Consider the following 17035-nt stretch of genomic DNA (forward strand, 5'->3'; position numbering starts at 1 on the left):
TACATAAGTCATGTATTTAATATTCCCGATGAGTAATTTCCATTTCTCATTTTGGGACATGGGACTAAGGTTAACAAGACTGGAACACAAATAATAAAATTACAAAAAAGATTTTTTTTAAATAACCAAATGAAATGAAATTTTCGAAATGTTAATTTTTAATGTGTGACTTTCTAAAATAGAATAAAAGTTCTGTTTTCTTAGTGTTGTGAATTGAAAAAAAATGTGTTTTTTTTCCTTCCTTGCGAAAGTGTTTTTGTAAATGTGTTTTCACTTTAATAAGTTACGTTATGATGTTTTTTACATTGAAAAAGTTGTATGATATTGTACTAAAATCCATACCTAGTACTTATTAGTATCAACTTGAAGAACAATGGCAATGATTTAGAGCTATTGTTTTCCACTGAACCTTCTATTTTTTATTATTGGCTATTTTAAAAATAAAATCACCTGCCGGAGAAAACATTGAATGAAAATATTTTGATCCAATTTTTAAAATAAAATTAACCCCAGAGTCATTCTGTTGAAGTACGTAAGTAAGAACATTGTTCTAATTCAAACTTGAGTTCACCAACACAATTTAAAAGTCTAACATAACAGAATGGGTTAAATAAAAATAGTACTGGAGAGTAGGTACTTACCTATTGTATAAATGGTTCCAAATTTAAGAATACTGTCAAAAAATACTTTCAAAGTAAATTTAAATTTCCATGAGAAGTCAAGTGAGTTCAAGCCATTTTAAATAGATTTCGCGACTTGGTCTTAGAACTTTATAATGCCAGGTAATAATTTTAATTATAAAAATTAACAGAACTAATGACGCGAAAACTAACAAAACTGTGAAGTATTTCAAGCTATTGCTTCATTATTATGTAGATATGAAATAGTAAAAACACGCCTGTATTTTCTCAATTTCATAGTGGAATCAACCCCAATTGGAGAAGACCTTCCTCTATGTGACAAAATCAAAAGAAGGTTGAATAAATTGGTAATAGTTTCTAGCAAGAATCCTAATACCAAGCACTATCTTAAGAGCTATAATGCTATCTTGAATGAAAGACAGAGGCATAAACAGTCCAAAAATAATGTTTATATTCACCAATTCAGTAGATTTACGTGAGTATTCATAAAAATTCACATTGCATAATTACACAATACATATTGTGTTGTAGTCTTATGGTCAGTGTCGTGGACTCTAAGTGAGAGTTTCTGGGATCGCTACTACAACTTAATCCCTACTTTAATAATAGGCACCTTAGACCTATGAAAATAACAGGGCTTTTTTTTTAACAAAAAAAGATCCCGGAACTCACTTAATGTCATGCTTTTTAAGAAAAAAAAAATATTCAAATATCACTTAAATGTTGTATAAATATAACACGCAAACATTGTTTAGTCTAATTGATTTTGAAAAAAAAAACCCAAAGCCACAGGCGCCGTGGCGTAGTTGGGTGCTCGACTTCGAAACTGGTGTCGCGGGTTTGATTCTCAGCAATTGCAAAATAAATTCAATAAAGATTTATTTTAAATTGGTCTAGATGTTTGTGACGTATTTTTCACATTTACCTTCCCCATCCTTACTATCCTACCTGCAGACAAGCTTAAAAAAAGAGGCTTTGTGAGTTATTCCATTTTTAAAAAAAAATCCGATCTGTGCAATGTTTTTGGCGTCTCTCGTGCTCTACCAAAAGTAAGCAAACAGAAAGCTTATAAGCGTCTCCCGCTCTCTACCAATGTTGGTAGAGAGCGGGAGACACTTTTTTTGCTCCCTGCAAAACAATGTGATTATTTAATAATTTTTAAAAATTATGTCGTAGAATGTGTTGGGAGGTATTGATGACTATTATTTATATATTATTCTACATCTTGATACCTCTGAGGCTGTCATTTTGTATAAGAACCAAAATGGAGGTTAGACCCGTGGATGTTGTTGTCTTGGTGATGGAAACAGTATTCATGTTTGATATGTGCCTAGTTTTTGTAACTGGAAAAACAAAAGAACTAAGAAGAGAAATAATTCTGAACAAGAAGAGAGTGGCCAGGTGAGTATTTTTTTTGACAATATTTTTATTTACTACTTATTTGATTGTACATAAACACTAGGCTAAATAAGAATCGAAATCGTCCGCCTCCATGGTGTAATGGTTAACGTGTTTATCTGCCGTGCTGGAGGTCGCAGGTTGGATTTCGAAAAAGGGGGGGTTAAAATAATTATTAGTGATTTTACACAATAACATTTAATTAATATTACCCTGGGGTGATCACCTTGCCTTCATGTAAGGTCCAGATAACACTGTGTCAATACGATGCAGTGCTCTATCTACCATTTTGTGCGGATAAAGGATAGAAGAAGAAGAAGAAATAAGAGCACTGGGACCGATCTAAAATTGTACCCTATAAATATAAAAATATCTTAATCGCATCGACCCCTCCTATACATACTTTGGAAGCTACAAAATGCAATATAAAAAGGAGGATGTAAAGATATTTTGTTGGAACATTACGAGTTAGTCTAGTTTTCCATCAGAGAAATGTTATTGATTGTAAGTTATGTAATTATTTTTGCTAGTTAAAAATGAGGATATTATGAAAAACATATGAATAGTTTACGATAGTATATAGTACGTAGGTGGGTTTGATATATTTATTAAATAATATTTGTAATTCAATGTAGATTTTCATCCTTTGTGGTTTAGTATACTTTGGAGCTTGAATACTTTTATGTATGTTGTATATAAAATAAAAAAATACTGTTTATAAGAAGATACTTTATATTATGATTACAGAGAATACATTTTTGGATATTTTATAATCGATCTTTTGTCATCATTACCCCTGGACTTTATACTGCTGGTGTTTTTTACGGACTACGAAATAATTTTTCTATGTCTCCAATTTATGTCTCTTCTAAAATTATTTCGATTCTCAACATTTTCAAAGTATTTTACCAACTTCTCAGAGGTACATTTTTGAATAATTTGTAATTAAGAGTCATACTGAGTGTAATGAATAATGTAAAACACATTGCGCGATAAACAATAATAAATAAAATAAAAAATAAATCAAATTATTGTTAAATGGTACATTTTATGATATTTTAGTTGGTTTCTATTCCTTACAGATGTATTTCAAATGTATTTCAATTAAATTCAGTCGCCGCATAATGGAATCGGTGTTCATCCTGAACTGTGGAGTGTGTTTATTTAATGTCGTTGGAACCGTTATGATCAATTTAGGTAAAAACGATCATCGGTTGTGGGCTGTGCGGAACAATATTACAGATTCATACAAGACAAGATATGAAATTGGTCTTTTCTTCACCCTCGCCACATTAGCAAGTATGTCAAAATAAAAATGTCTCGCTTAGTCATTTGTTTTCCATGAAAAATATTATTGATATCTCAACATATTTGAAGAAGTTAATTAAGATGGAGATATGAAAGTCTACGAGCATCTACAGGATTTACAATCTGTTATTTTAAGCAATCGCTTTATACACTATGTAACATTAGCTAGTACTCCATGATCGATAACCACTTTACTAATAGTTTTATGCGTATTACAAGTTAAGATAAAATCATTTTAGGATAAATTTTTAGGAGACATCCATGGTTGAGATTAGTAAGTTAGTGGAAACCTTCATTAACGCATGTGAGATTCATGTCTGAATTTTTTCACATACTAGGAATACTCTACAACCTTTTAATTTATATTTATATGAGCTATACATATGCTGTATTAATATGCTATTCCTTTACATGGGTATTTCAAAAAGTGGGCAATAACGCCCCCTTGTGGGCATTCTCGAAGACTTTTACAAGGCATAAGAAGCCCAAAAAGACAGATTAAAATGATAAGAAGTTTACTTCTTATATAAGAAGTATTTACTACTTATATAAGAAATATTTTAATATATATTTTTATTCCTTCACCTTTTCTATGATGGGACATTCTGGCAATTTTATGAGAAATTTTGATAGGGGGGCGCCAGACTAAAAAAGTTTGGGAACCTGTGCAATATCTGAATATCCAAGGTTTGCTACTGTTATTTTATGGGCTGAATATTACCAAACCATGAGTTACACATCAGATCTAGAATAGGTATGCTTTGTGGTAGCATAGATAACTCCAATAGATTTTTAGGTAAGTATCCACTAATTCAATCATTTATTTTTTCTGATTGAAGCTTCAGGATATGGAGCGAATCCCCCGACCCACATTGGAGAATTAGCAATAACAATGCTGGTCATGCTTGGAATTGGATTATTTAAAATTTATATTTGTGGTAATTTAAAAAATATTATTTTATTTGTATATAAGCGACATAATATTTTAAGAGATGTTTAAAATGTGATTGAAAAAACACTTTTTGATTTTAGCTTATATAAATGAAGAAATAAAAGGAGCTAGTAACGTAAGCAATGAGTACCTTGAAATAATGAGTCAAATTGAGGTAAAATTATTTGGAAAAATCTGAATTTTAAGTTTTTATTTGATATTTATTATATATTTGACCAAGTTTCAGAAATTTAAAATTTAAAAAGGTATCAGATATCTCTTCTTCCAACCCTTATCCGCACCCAATATTGGATAGGGCACTGCATCACATTGACAAAGTGTTATCTTGATTGTTTATTAAATGAAAGCAACATGGTCACTCTTGAACTTCAGGTACCAGTCCAGGGTGATATTAAATCAGTATTGTAGTAAAAAAATCACTTATGTGTTTTTCACACCCCCTGGGAATTGCACCGGGGCCTCCAGCATAGTAGCTAAACTCGCTAACTACTACACTACAGAAGCCGACACTATTCGAGTATGGCTATGAATAAATCATATTTTAGAGAAAAAAAATCACCCAGTAAAATAGCATTAAAATGTGTACTCTATTTAATTACAATGATAAAGATTAATTTTAGGAATTCATGAGAAACAAACAGTTGCCAGTTTTGACACAAAAAAGATTCTTGGAATATTTTGACTACAGATTTCAAAAGAAGTATTTTAGAGAAGAATATCTATTATCAGCTTTATCAGGTAAAAACTGCAAAATAACAATATTTTTCATATTACTTCACTCAATAGTAGTGTGGTCACTCAATCAGGAGGAAAAAAGATTTTATTAGTGTCAGTACAAACTGAAAGCCAGTTATATAATTATAGCATTATAAAGACAACTTTATGGCGCCGAAAACTGGCTTCTCACCCGAGATGCCATAAAAAAGATTGGAAAATTCAAAATGTAGTAGTCCTACAGTAAAATGTTCAAAATATAATGGGTTATAAACTTCATAAATAAAAAAAGCTAAAGTAATTTTACCATTCGATGAGAGAAGAGAAATATAAAGTAATACATATTATATTACAAGGCAAAATAAAAGGTCAATGCAGCATAAGATGACATGTATTCTGGTTCTAAATATTAGAGAGAGTTCCACTGTAACGCTAAGGTGCAAACTCCGCAATTCGAAATAACTAATTGACAGCATACTCGATGATGTCATGAATTATCTGTTTTTCTTGTCATTATAATAATGATAGTTTAGTCTATTATTTCTTTACAAATCTTAACAATACTACTTAGCCTGTTCAATTAATACGAAGTCAGATATCATAAAACAAATTTACTTTATTTAGAAGTAACATATCTGGGTCCCCTTCAAAGTATTCACCTCCCCGACGCACACACTTATCCCAAGGATGTTTTTACTTTTGGAAACAGTCCTGAAACTCTTCTTTTATGATGTCCTTCAGCTCTTTCTTTGCATTTGCATTCATCTCGGGAATCGTCCTAAATCTCTCAAATTGTCTCAAATCATTCAAACAGGTCGAGTGTATAGCAATTAGTTGTACAGTAGAGTCTTGGTTATCCGACCTACCTGTAAGACATCACGGACTTTTTTACCCAAGCTTAAGTTTAGTTTCATACTTCACTGCATTGTATGTGAGTATGTACCTACTGTAAAACATGTTTTATTACTTTGCCGTAAGTGCATTTTGATGTTTTAGTTCGTTACATTCAGGTTAGTTACACGTACATTTTTGAAAAGTTTTCAATGTGCAAATAAAGTTAACACATTTTTAATGTCGTTTTTATAATTTTCCGTGTCATCCGACCTTGCCGCGGCCGGTTTAGGCTGGATAATCGAGACTCTACTGTATTATTAAAATATACAATTTACAGATTGTGTTAATTTATTCCATATATTTGCAGAACACTTGCGGTCCGAGGTAACTATGCACACCTGCGACAGTCTGGTAAAAAGTTATACTTTTCAAGATGTACCGCAGCCTCTGTTAGGGTCCATCCTGAGTAAACTGCACTATGAAGTGTATTTACCGGGTGATGTGATTGTTAAGGCGGGTTCAATGGGAGACTCCATGCACTTTATTTCTAGTGGAACTGTAGCGGTCTATACTCCTACTGGAAGAGAGGTAAACCGTAATACGGACCATAATTTAGGAATTACAAATAATACTACAAAAGAAAGTAGTGCAAACAAAATGAAATACACAAGCCAAAAATAAATAGACAGGCGCTGTGGCGTAGTTGGGAAGATGCGGTGTTCGATTCCCGCCAATCGCAAAATAAATTCACGAAAGATTTAATTTCAATTTGGTTTGATATATCTTATAATTCTCTTTTTTGACCTCTCTTGGTACCCAATGGTACTTAGGACACCGTATTAGAATGGATCAACGCGATGTTAGCTTAGTTGTTTATATGACGGCAAAGTGATCAGTCCTGCCCTTTTTCGAATAAATCATCTATCATTTTAAATATGATGTTGATGTATAAAGTTTTATGTGTTTTGATAGAATCTTTTTAAACATAAAGAATAAAATAAATTCAATTTCATTGTTGTTCAACATATGTTTTAATAATCTTAAATGTTTACATAAGTTTGTTGAATTATGATTATGATATGAAATTAGATGTATCACCTGGACGACGGAGATTACTTTGGTGAAGTGTCCTTAATAATGAAAGACAGCAAAAGGATTGCTACAGTTGTTGCTTTGGAGATGACAGAATTATTTCGCTTGGATAAAAATGATTTTAGGTAGGTTATGAAGTGTTGATAAGTAAATTTGCTACACATGTTTCGGCTCTCGAATATGTCACTGAATAATTGCTGAAGTACGACATAGGTCTGTCTATATTTGCATCAAAACACGTGTCACATTGTGAATATCTATTGAGATTTTGTGTATTAATTTTAAATCAAACACAGATTTTTATTTATGTATTGATTTAAAATTAATACATAAATTAAAATGGAGTTCTACAAATTAAACGTCGAATCAATAAATATATTGAGATTTTAACCACTTGACAGTCAAATTTTGGTGAGAATATTTGTGGGTGCAGAAAATCATCACCAAACAACTCAAAATAGCACTACCCGAACACTGCTCGGGTTAGTGAATAACAACAAATACATAAATATATTTGGGTCGGCCAAATCAATACCACCAAGTTGGAATACGAACACTAACCCCTTGCCCGAATCACGCTCGGGATAAACTGGCAACTGGTAAAGGAAGAAACATTGCAAAGTTAGTCTTTTGGCTTGGCGCTGTACAGCTGCCGGCCAAAGCTGCTCCATAAGTTTAAATGGATTCCCCCGGATATTTGCATCTAAAGTCCATATTTTTTTGCATACGTAGAAATAATGTGACTAGTGATAAATTAAAACAATTTAAAGTGAAAAAAGTTCTACAGTTAAGCTGTTATTTGAGAAAAGTGCATCAATAATGCAACACAAAAATGCAACTGAAGTTAGCTTGGTCCGTGATGCGGTCCATTTCTCGGAACAAACAACACGTGTTAAATGCATTCATACGATCTTGTCAATATTTTGTATACAATAAACAATAGCGATCCAAAAACATCCACTTAATCCAACTTCTATTTGTGCTATTTATTATTAAAGCATAACGAAAAAATATCCTCGCAGTAAAAAACTTATAAAATTATAAACTTTATGGAATGCAGGGTCAATTTTAAACACCCAAAACACGCCAGCTCGCATCTACTGCGCTGAGAAAGTTGGGGCTTATGCGCCCGTATACCTCGCCGCCATCATGATGTACCTGGTTGCCAAGGTGTTGGAGATGCCCAGCAATTCCAACAGTGACAACAAGAAGACCAGCATCATCCCCCGCCATCTGCAGTTGAATATCCACAATGCAATGAGCTCAACAAGCTGCTCTTCGGCGCTACTATCGCTCAGGAAGGCGTCCTGCCCAACATCTTAGCCATGCTCCAGCCCAAGAAGACCGAGAAGAAGGCGCAATAATACGGCGGGTCCACTTTCCCCCCTTCAGACTCAGCGGATTGACGACGTGTTTCTTTAATATATATATTTTTATCAATATCATTTCCATATCATAATCCATTCTGTATAAGCAAGCGCCCTTGAGGTAGTATTTTACGAAAATGGCGCTATTTAAATCATCCAAAATTATTATTATTAAATATAGACAGCCATGTCAAACTTCAGTAAATTCAAAATGAGGAAAAATCAAATGTCATGGAGTAGGTTTTTTTTAGTGGAAAGACAAAAAACTTAAAAATAGTCACAAGACATTTTGTCATAGTAGTATTGGTTTGAACTAAGACATAAATAGAACAAATGAGTTGTGCAAAATTTCACTATTTTAAAAAATATATAAACAGCGATATTTTCAAAGGATTGTATTTAACGAATTACAAAAGCAGTAAATGATGTGGGAAATTTTAATCAATTGAAACAAAATAAAAAAAATATATATTTTAGAACTTCTTTATCTAAAGATGTGTTTTATTATGAGGTTTTTACATTTATTTTATTTATTCTAGAAAACTGATAGCTAGTAATCCACAATTAATGAAGAAGATTGAAAGTGTAGCCACATGGAGAATGAACAGAACTATTATCGCAGAGAAAGTTCACACTAAATCCAGAGGATTTTCTGATGACTGATAAACATTACTACGAAATGTGGTGTCTTCACAAACTTACCTAAAAGCACACCATTGGATGAGCTGGAAGCGGGCGATATATTTAAATATATTTGTATATAGTGATATGTATTGATGTAATGTATAAGGTCGTATTTAGACCGCTAAATGAAATGACTTTTTCTCCAATATTAAATAACATTATTTTATTAGCTGCTGATCAATAATGTGATATAAGCTTACTTAAGCATTGCAAAACATACATATTTGTGTAATTTATATTTGAAGCAATAACATTGTGGTTTTTCTATTTTATAACTAAAATATAACTTTGTTTTAAAATCGCTATAAAATGAAATATTTTAAAATCACTATTTATAGTGATTTTAAAACAAAGTTATATTTTAATTGTACATATTTGTGTAATCACAGGTATTTAACCTTTCCCTTACGGTGCAAAAAAAACGTTTGAAACAGTGATTTGTATCTTGTACACCACATGAAAATGTGATTTAAAAACTATGAATTACTAGGAAAAATGTGAATATTCCTAAATGTTACTTTTATTGACCATAGTCGAAAATGAAATGTAACAATTTTCTAGCTTTGGTAATTATCTGAAAACAAGAAAAAAATACATCGCAAGGAGCCGCAATAGCTAGCGTAGCGACACGACCGCCGCGCCAACCCTTGTCATGAAGAACCAGTTAAAAGTGCCATCTGTTGAAAATCTTGAGAAAAAAGAGCTAAAGCCATTGGTTTATGAATTCCTTTTTATTATTATTGTTTCACCTACTAGTACTTCTTTCATCAGTTTTTTTACTAACAAAGTTTTGAGTTCATCCAAATCTTTAATAACAAATGCTGGATTGAATTCTTTTGTATCAATTGCAGCTTTTATCTGTCCCAATAGTATAGTGGTCTACCACGCTGGAGGTCTTGGGTTTAATTTCCAGTAGGGTCAAAATAAATTAAAAATGGTAATGAGTGCCCTATACAACATTATTACTATTGGGTGTGAATTAGGGTTGGGAGAATCTATAAATGCATTTTTTTTAAATAAATAGATCAGTACAACTACCTTGCCTTATGACTTTATACACTGTGTATAAATACTGAACTCGCGTCTGATCCCATCGATACCTGTATACATTTATTGCAACAGTACATACTTGATACATAATTGATTTAATTAGATTTAAGTTTTATAATGACATTTCTTAGTGAAACTGCATTTTAAAGAATAAAATAACATGTAGTTTTTTCCACATGAATTTTATGTGACCAGCAACTGGGTTTCGTTTTAATGTGTTTTCGGTGAATCTGGAAACGTTTGTTTGATTCAATTATATATTATTTTAATTTATGTACAAAATCCATTTCTAAAATAAAATATCAAATCAGTCTTAAAACCTTTACCATAACTTACATGTAATTATTATTTTAATACAAAATTTAAACTCGTTCAATTTAAATTCATTTTGTCAGTAAAAATTATATAAATCATGGTTTTCAACCCCTGCCTTGTTGTGTATATAACATTTAGGGCAAAATCCGGTTGCTGGTCAAATAAAATTCATGTGCAAAACATAGTTGTTTTATTCTATTATAATTGATTTGATTGAAATTCTCCTTTAGAGTTAGGCGCATCCAGGGTACACAAAGTAAATAAAACATTGAATAAATTGAACACTTACGTTTAATATAATTAAATCAGAATAACTCTTTCATTCACAACGGTCGCCATCAAGGCAGTTCTCAGTCACAACACTCGCATATTCAAGCTAGTACAATTTGTGGAATCATCACGCCGGTCAGACGTATATCCCGACCCAGAGCAAGAGAAACAGGACCCCGAACCCGGAGAATACCGCCGCCACCAGAGACAAGCATATCTCCTTGAATATATCCCTGGCCCATTTGGTCGTAGTTACTTCGTAGACGAAAAACCAGGTGGTGAAGTAAATCCCAATCCCGAGCAGAACTATCGTCAAGTGAGGAAACACTGCCGGGTTCACCGGCGATACGTAGCGAGACATAGATTCGATACCGACCTGAAAAAACAAATGTAATTAGAAACGTTACCCCAGCCGAACACACTCTGTCTTCACATATTAGGATAATACTTACATCCATGATGTGTGTAATATTTTTGATCAGTTCCTGAGGTAAAAAAGAAAAATACCAAAACTGCCACGGAATTATTAATTGACAGACAAGTGACACGCCGGTCGAATACACAATGCTGCAAACATGAAAAATAAACTCAAAATATATGAGTGTTGTCATATTAAAATCACTCGTTATTTCCTTATTTTTAAAAACATTAAAATATACCTACCTACATTGGGAAAGCGGATGGAAAATCATGGAAATACTACTACTACTACTACCATCACGCCGTTTCCCCGCCGGAGTAGGCAGAGATGATGGAACGCCAAACTCTTCTGTCCCCTGACATATATTCCTCGCTTCCTTCAGATCTAAACATCTAGTCATACATGCCCTCCGATTACGCAGACATTTAACATCACCAGATTTTAGGTTCTGGTTGATCTGGTGGTGGCGAGTCTTTTTCAGCCGTCCTTGTTCCGTTCTTCCACTCATATTCGCCACATATACTTTCATAGTCATTCCCTCGTTATCCATTCGCTCCACATGTCCATACCATACTAAAGAACTCTTTTCCATATTTTGAATTATCCCTAGTTCAGCCTTATAATCCCCTTTTTTCATTCTGTCATACAATGATTTTCCACACATTCGTCTGAGGGAGCGCATTTTGACGGCGTTCATGTAGCATAAATATCTGAAAAACCTAAAGGTGGAGACAGACCGGAGCATTTCGTCGTAACATCGCTCGCGGCGAGCATCCGAAACTATGGATGGAGGGCTCGGTTCGCTTTGCTGACTGCCTGAATGCTCGCATCGTAACATGTTACGTTACCACGAAATGCTCCGGTCAGTCTCCATCCTAATATTGGACAGAGAGCGGTGGAAGGAGATGCATAGACAAGAACCTTATTCTTATCAGCTCCTAAATTCAGTTCGTAACCTGATTTGTCTATGTCTATTTTTTGACAGATAATTTAACCAATTTGACGTTTGGTAATTTCGTGTATTGACTTGTGAAAAATGGATTTATATTGTGATATTTCGAATATTGAAAATATATGGCGATTTGGGTCAAGGAAATTTACTTTATTATAAATACTCTATTTTCTGTGTTAATGAAATTACAACTAGATTGTACTTAATTTCATAAATAATTGTTCGAACATTTCGAATAACACTCATCCAGCCCTCTTCAAAATGGTGAATAACATTGAAATAAAAAGTTCCGAATTTCAGTATGAAAGTAAAGATCCGAGGTATGATCATAAATCGGCGAGGTCTTCTCAAATGGAGCGAGAGTCTGTCGGAAATGTAGACTTTTACAAATGTAAAAAATGCCCTTATATGACATTATCTACCAAAGATATGAAATTTCACTGGCAATCCTTCCACGCTACCAAACCAGAAATGAAGAAGAAAGATGTATCAGAAATTAGAATAAAGTGCCCCGGGTGTTCGGGGATATTTAACTTAGAAAGCAGTTTTAAGGTGCACTTGCGAAGCCACCATAAAATGGGTCCCAAGGACATCCCCAAACTTACCTTCGCGTTGATCAAAGAATACGAAAGGAAAAAAGAGTATTTTGAAAAGCTGGAAGTCGTGGTCGGCGCTTTTAAATGCGAAGAACAAATGTCGACGGAAGAAAATATCCGACTCGCCGTCATCGAGGTACCCCCGGACCCCGGCGGAACGAATCTGCCGCCACTCTCAACTTTAGAACAAGACACTTACAAAAATGATTTGCAAAATATTTCAAACACCTCGAGCGGAGATTCACAATACGAGTCCAGTTTGAACTACGAGACTGAACTACAGGACAGTTTCCCACTTCCGACTTCACATCCGGACAACCACCAACACCTCAACTCACCCATTTTAGAAAGTCAATTGCTTCACACCAACAAGCCTCCCCGAGTGCCGGACACTCCCATCGATGATCTCGCAAATACCGACCAAAATAAAAGTAGTAAAACTAACAAAAGGACAATAAAAAATTTGAAAACAAAGTTAGACGCTCGTAATAACAACGTGTCGCCGGATGACAAAGACAAGCAACAAAGTATGGCAAAAAAATGCGGCATTGCGGGTTGTGCGGCCAAACTTAAAATGCAAGATAAAATGTTGTACCATAAATCTTGTCATTTGAACAATACAAACGAATTGTTTTGTCCAGAATGCTCGAAACTATGTTGCAGCGTGGAGTCTTTACATTCCCATTTATGGTGCAAACACAAAATAGATTTAGAGCTGCACTCTTGCGACCAGTGCCCGTACAAAACATTTAAAATCAGTAGACTTAATAACATCCATAAAAAAATTCACTCCGACGATAAACCGTTTAGTTGCGAACTGTGCAACAAGACTTTTAAAAATTCTAAACAGCTTTCCAATCATAAGCCTCTGCACGATTCCAAAAAGTACGCTTGCCAGATTTGTAAGAGGGAATTGAAAAGCAAGAGGCAAGTGTTGAGTCACACCCGGGTCATTCACGAGAAGAAAGCCCAATTCCACTGTGAACTATGCGATTACTTTGCCGCTACCAAACACACCCTTTCACTTCATATTAAATCACATTCAGGTATGCTACTTCTTCATTTTGGTTTTATTCAGCAAACCTATAAATGAGGTTTTGTATTTTAATTTGGCCATTCATTATTAGAAAAAAGATAATATACAATTAATAAATGAAAATATTGATTTGCATTTTAGTTTGTTATTTTGTTCATCAGACACGGAGCATATTGTATCCAATATTTAAAAAGAAATTCTTTGAGATCTTCTTAACCCTAGAATACTTTTTTATAAACCTGAGATAATTTTTTTATAATAAAAAAAAAATAAAAACCCTTATCCGCACCAAATGGTGCATAGGGCACTGCTTCATATAAACGCAGTGTTATCTTGATCGTATACACATGAAGGAAAGGTGATCAGCCCTCCGCTTCAGGTACCAGTCCAGGGTAATATTAAATAAATATGCAGTGAAAAAATCACTTATATTTATTTTACCCCCCCTGGGAATCGAACCCAGGACCTCCAGAACGGTAGCCGAGCGTGCTGACCATTACACTACGGAGGCGGACGAATTTTTTTACTGCCATGAAATAACATTTTTAATTCACAATATTTTAAGATTAGTATTGCTGACTTTGAAAAGCATTTGTGTGTGCATGCATGTGTGTCTGTATGTTTACACATATAAATATACATGTAAAAATAAAACAGAATAATTAAAACATCAACCAGTTCCCAGTCTAGCCCGAGCGTGACTCGGGCAAGGAGTTAGTATTGCATTGACGAGTAAAGTATTGCATTGACAATAAATCGTATTCCCACTCGTTGATATGATACTCGTAGTCCGATTCGTCCCGGTCAAATATATTAACCCATTTGTTTTTATTAAATAACCCAAGCAAGCAGTTTTGTTTCGACATGTGGGTGACAGGTTTCCTGCAGCGACAAATTTTCTCGCCAAAATTCAACTGTTACGTGGTTAAGAATACATATTTTAAGGTCATTTTGTGTAATATTACTTTCTACTGAAATTTACGCTGTTAATTTGAAATTGTGTAATGTAAAAAAGTAAACTTGATTTCAATTATTAATTTGTTTATTTGAAATTGTAGGAATAAAGCCGTACGAATGCGATCAGTGTTCATTCAAGACCTCGATTAGAAGCTCGTTGCGTCGGCACGCGGAGATCCACGCGCAGAACAAGAGGTACAGTTGCGAGCACTGCACCTACGCGTGCGTCCAGGCCTCGTCGCTCAAGAGGCACACCACTTCCAAGCACCCCGACCTTCATTCCAGTCTGGTCCATCAATGTCCCCATTGTCCCTACAAAAGTGTGAGCGCGGCAAACTTCACCGTTCACATGTCCACACATCCCACGCACGCTCCGCATCCTGACCACGAGGTCCGCGATAATCGAGTGGAGAAAATGGAGCCATCCGATGCGACTGAAAATATATTCCTTAAATATTGCGACGATAGTACGAAGTCGGATAATTTTGCTTTTTCAACCTTGAATATGGATATTGGCTTATCAGATATAAACAATTCGGATCCAGATTTGATACAACCTACCGATTCCGCATCTCAACATGGCCAACTGTTAGAAACTGACACATTATATTCTAATGCGTGTCTACCTTTGGCTTTGAACAATCAAGAGATTATGGATAGAGCGCACGAATCCTTACATTTACTGAAGGAAACTGACGATAATAATGTTTTTACAGAGCGAGAGTTATCAATGGAAAACACTTCGGATTATATTAAGAATGACAGAAACGAAAATACCTTAAGTGAATTTCTACAATATTCACCCTCTCCGAATATTCAAACTGTCAATAAAAAACCGAGTTATCCGATTATATTAGTAAAACCAAAATCGCAGTTATTACACTTACCTTTGCAAAACAACCAACAGGATCTTATAAAAAGCGACAGTCTTCCTAGGAAAAAACCAAAGATATCCGTCAAGAGTAATCTAATTCTCAAAGGACCCGATAATTTCAATAATTTTAATTACAGTCTGCCGAGTGATTCCCTACAGCAATTCCAGGATGCGGCCATGCCGTTTGAGTCAAACAGCGCCGATTCTCAAAGCGCAAGTGCTATACCTCTCTCCAAGCTCATTTCCAGAGATCCGTTTATGTCGGACGACTTGGTCTCTAATTATCTACTCAACTCAAATTTCTTCTCGAACCTGCAATTTGCAAATACTTCTAATAACACTCTTCTCATCCAACCTTCTTCCGAAATGCCGATAAATAAGCCGGAAAAGGAGGTCATTAGTAACGTTTCTATGGCTACAGAAATTAACCAAGGCTCGGATGTTTCCGATATAAAACTAGAAAACAAACCGTACATTCCCCCTCAGTCCGAACTGAGCTGCGCAAGCTTGAACGACAACGCTTCGGGCTCCATGATCTACGAAGTACCCAAGCACACCATACCTATCAAGTACGAGAACAAGTCCGATGTGCTGGGACCGTATTCCTACCAGGACGACTTGTTCGAAAACGACAGCGCTCAAATGCAGAATATCTCCATCATCGAAGAATTGCCAGCCTCGTTTGAAAATTTGAACGGGATTATGAATATGCAGAGCTCGCATATGTACGGAGACAATTTGTATACGGATCACGTTGATGAAATGCTGGATGAAGAAGAAATCATCATTGTCGATGATACATCTTGCGAAATGAAGTCCGTTCCTTTCGGAGAAGAGTCCAATTTCAGTTTGACAGAAAATGATCCCTATTTCCAATACCACGCCGATGATAACACGCCGCACCCTTTGAATTGTACTTCGGAAAAGGGCGCTACTAGCAGCGCTCACGTGAAAGAGAAGCCCAGAATACTATCCCAAGTTCACATAGTCGGCGATAAAAGTAAGATTAATTTTTCTACCGTCAACGATTTGGGTTTAAAACTTGAATTTCCTTCCATCCATAATATTGAATGGACATTGGCATTATTGAAAGGCCAACAGGAAAACAAAAGTTAGTACTAGAATCCTCCGATAGTTTAAGACAGTGGAATGTCTGCAAAATTTATGGGAGGTGTGGGACATATAAAACATTTCATTTCTATTTTATAATTGGAATCTCTCGAGTGACTGCGGGAACCTTATCACCCAAAGAAAAATGAATCCCAAAAAAGTATTTGTATTTGTGCTTACAGACTTCCATAATCTTCTTCATCAAAAAAATAACTCCTAATTGGAGATAATCCAGATAAGAACAAGTATTTGGACACACTCAAAATGTTATAATTTAAAATGCCTACATTTGCGACTAATCTTTTTTTACCTATATTGATGAATTATTATTTTGATGTGGGTGATATGCGATACATAATATATTTATTTAGGAATGTAGGCCCTTATCTAATTGTTTGATTAAATTGATATTATTTAATATTTAAATATGTAATAAATAAATAAATTTTGTATTCAATTGTTTT

At 34.5% G+C, this 17035-nt stretch overlaps 3 protein-coding genes across 4 annotated transcripts; 2 read left to right on the forward strand and 1 right to left on the reverse strand.

Moving 5' to 3' along the window:
• Positions 1–697: 697 nt before the first annotated feature.
• On the forward strand, positions 698–10487 carry LOC148311393 (potassium/sodium hyperpolarization-activated cyclic nucleotide-gated channel 4-like). 2 transcript variants are annotated; one of them, XM_088256664.1, is made up of 11 exons: positions 698–782; positions 921–1116; positions 1818–2042; positions 2787–2961; positions 3122–3338; positions 4187–4285; positions 4380–4453; positions 4920–5037; positions 6215–6435; positions 6937–7064; positions 8846–10487. In XM_088256664.1, the coding sequence occupies exons 1-11, from the start codon at positions 776–778 to the stop codon at positions 8967–8969; spliced, it is 1584 nt and encodes a 527-aa protein (XP_088112790.1). In that variant the 5' UTR covers positions 698–775; the 3' UTR covers positions 8970–10487. The 2 variants fall into 2 exon arrangements, with proteins under 2 accessions (XP_088112790.1, XP_088112791.1); XM_088256665.1 differs by having other exon boundaries at positions 6215–6231.
• A 141-nt stretch (positions 10488–10628) lies between these two features.
• kud (oligosaccharyltransferase subunit 5 kud) lies at positions 10629–11191 on the reverse strand. The gene is made up of 2 exons (XM_088256666.1): positions 11078–11191; positions 10629–11001 (listed from the first exon to the last, which is right to left on the reverse strand). Exons 1-2 carry the CDS (start codon positions 11081–11083, stop codon positions 10762–10764), a joined length of 246 nt encoding a protein of 81 aa, XP_088112792.1. The 5' UTR covers positions 11084–11191; the 3' UTR covers positions 10629–10761.
• An 830-nt stretch (positions 11192–12021) lies between these two features.
• LOC148311395 (uncharacterized) lies at positions 12022–16717 on the forward strand. Its single transcript, XM_088256631.1, has 2 exons — positions 12022–13640; positions 14689–16717. The coding sequence occupies exons 1-2, from the start codon at positions 12260–12262 to the stop codon at positions 16575–16577; spliced, it is 3270 nt and encodes a 1089-aa protein (XP_088112757.1). The 5' UTR covers positions 12022–12259; the 3' UTR covers positions 16578–16717.
• The last annotated feature ends 318 nt before the right edge of the window (positions 16718–17035 follow it).

Source organism: Brachycentrus maculatus, unplaced genomic scaffold (genome assembly GCF_059751285.1).
Source record: "Brachycentrus maculatus isolate JH-2025_06_01 unplaced genomic scaffold, ASM5975128v1 h1tg000065l, whole genome shotgun sequence".
Lineage (NCBI taxonomy): Eukaryota > Metazoa > Arthropoda > Insecta > Trichoptera > Brachycentridae > Brachycentrus > Brachycentrus maculatus.

Coding starts and splice junctions, on each gene's coding strand:
- LOC148311395 (XM_088256631.1), top strand. CDS start 12,260: ATGGTGAATAACATTGAAATAAAAAGTTCCGAATTTCAGTATGAAAGT. Junction 13,641..14,688: donor TCATATTAAATCACATTCAG/GTATGCTACTTC, acceptor TTGAAATTGTAG/GAATAAAGCCGTACGAATGC.
- LOC148311393 (XM_088256664.1), top strand. Junction 2,962..3,121: donor ATTTTACCAACTTCTCAGAG/GTACATTTTTGA, acceptor TATTCCTTACAG/ATGTATTTCAAATGTATTTC. Junction 7,065..8,845: donor TTGGATAAAAATGATTTTAG/GTAGGTTATGAA, acceptor TATTTATTCTAG/AAAACTGATAGCTAGTAATC.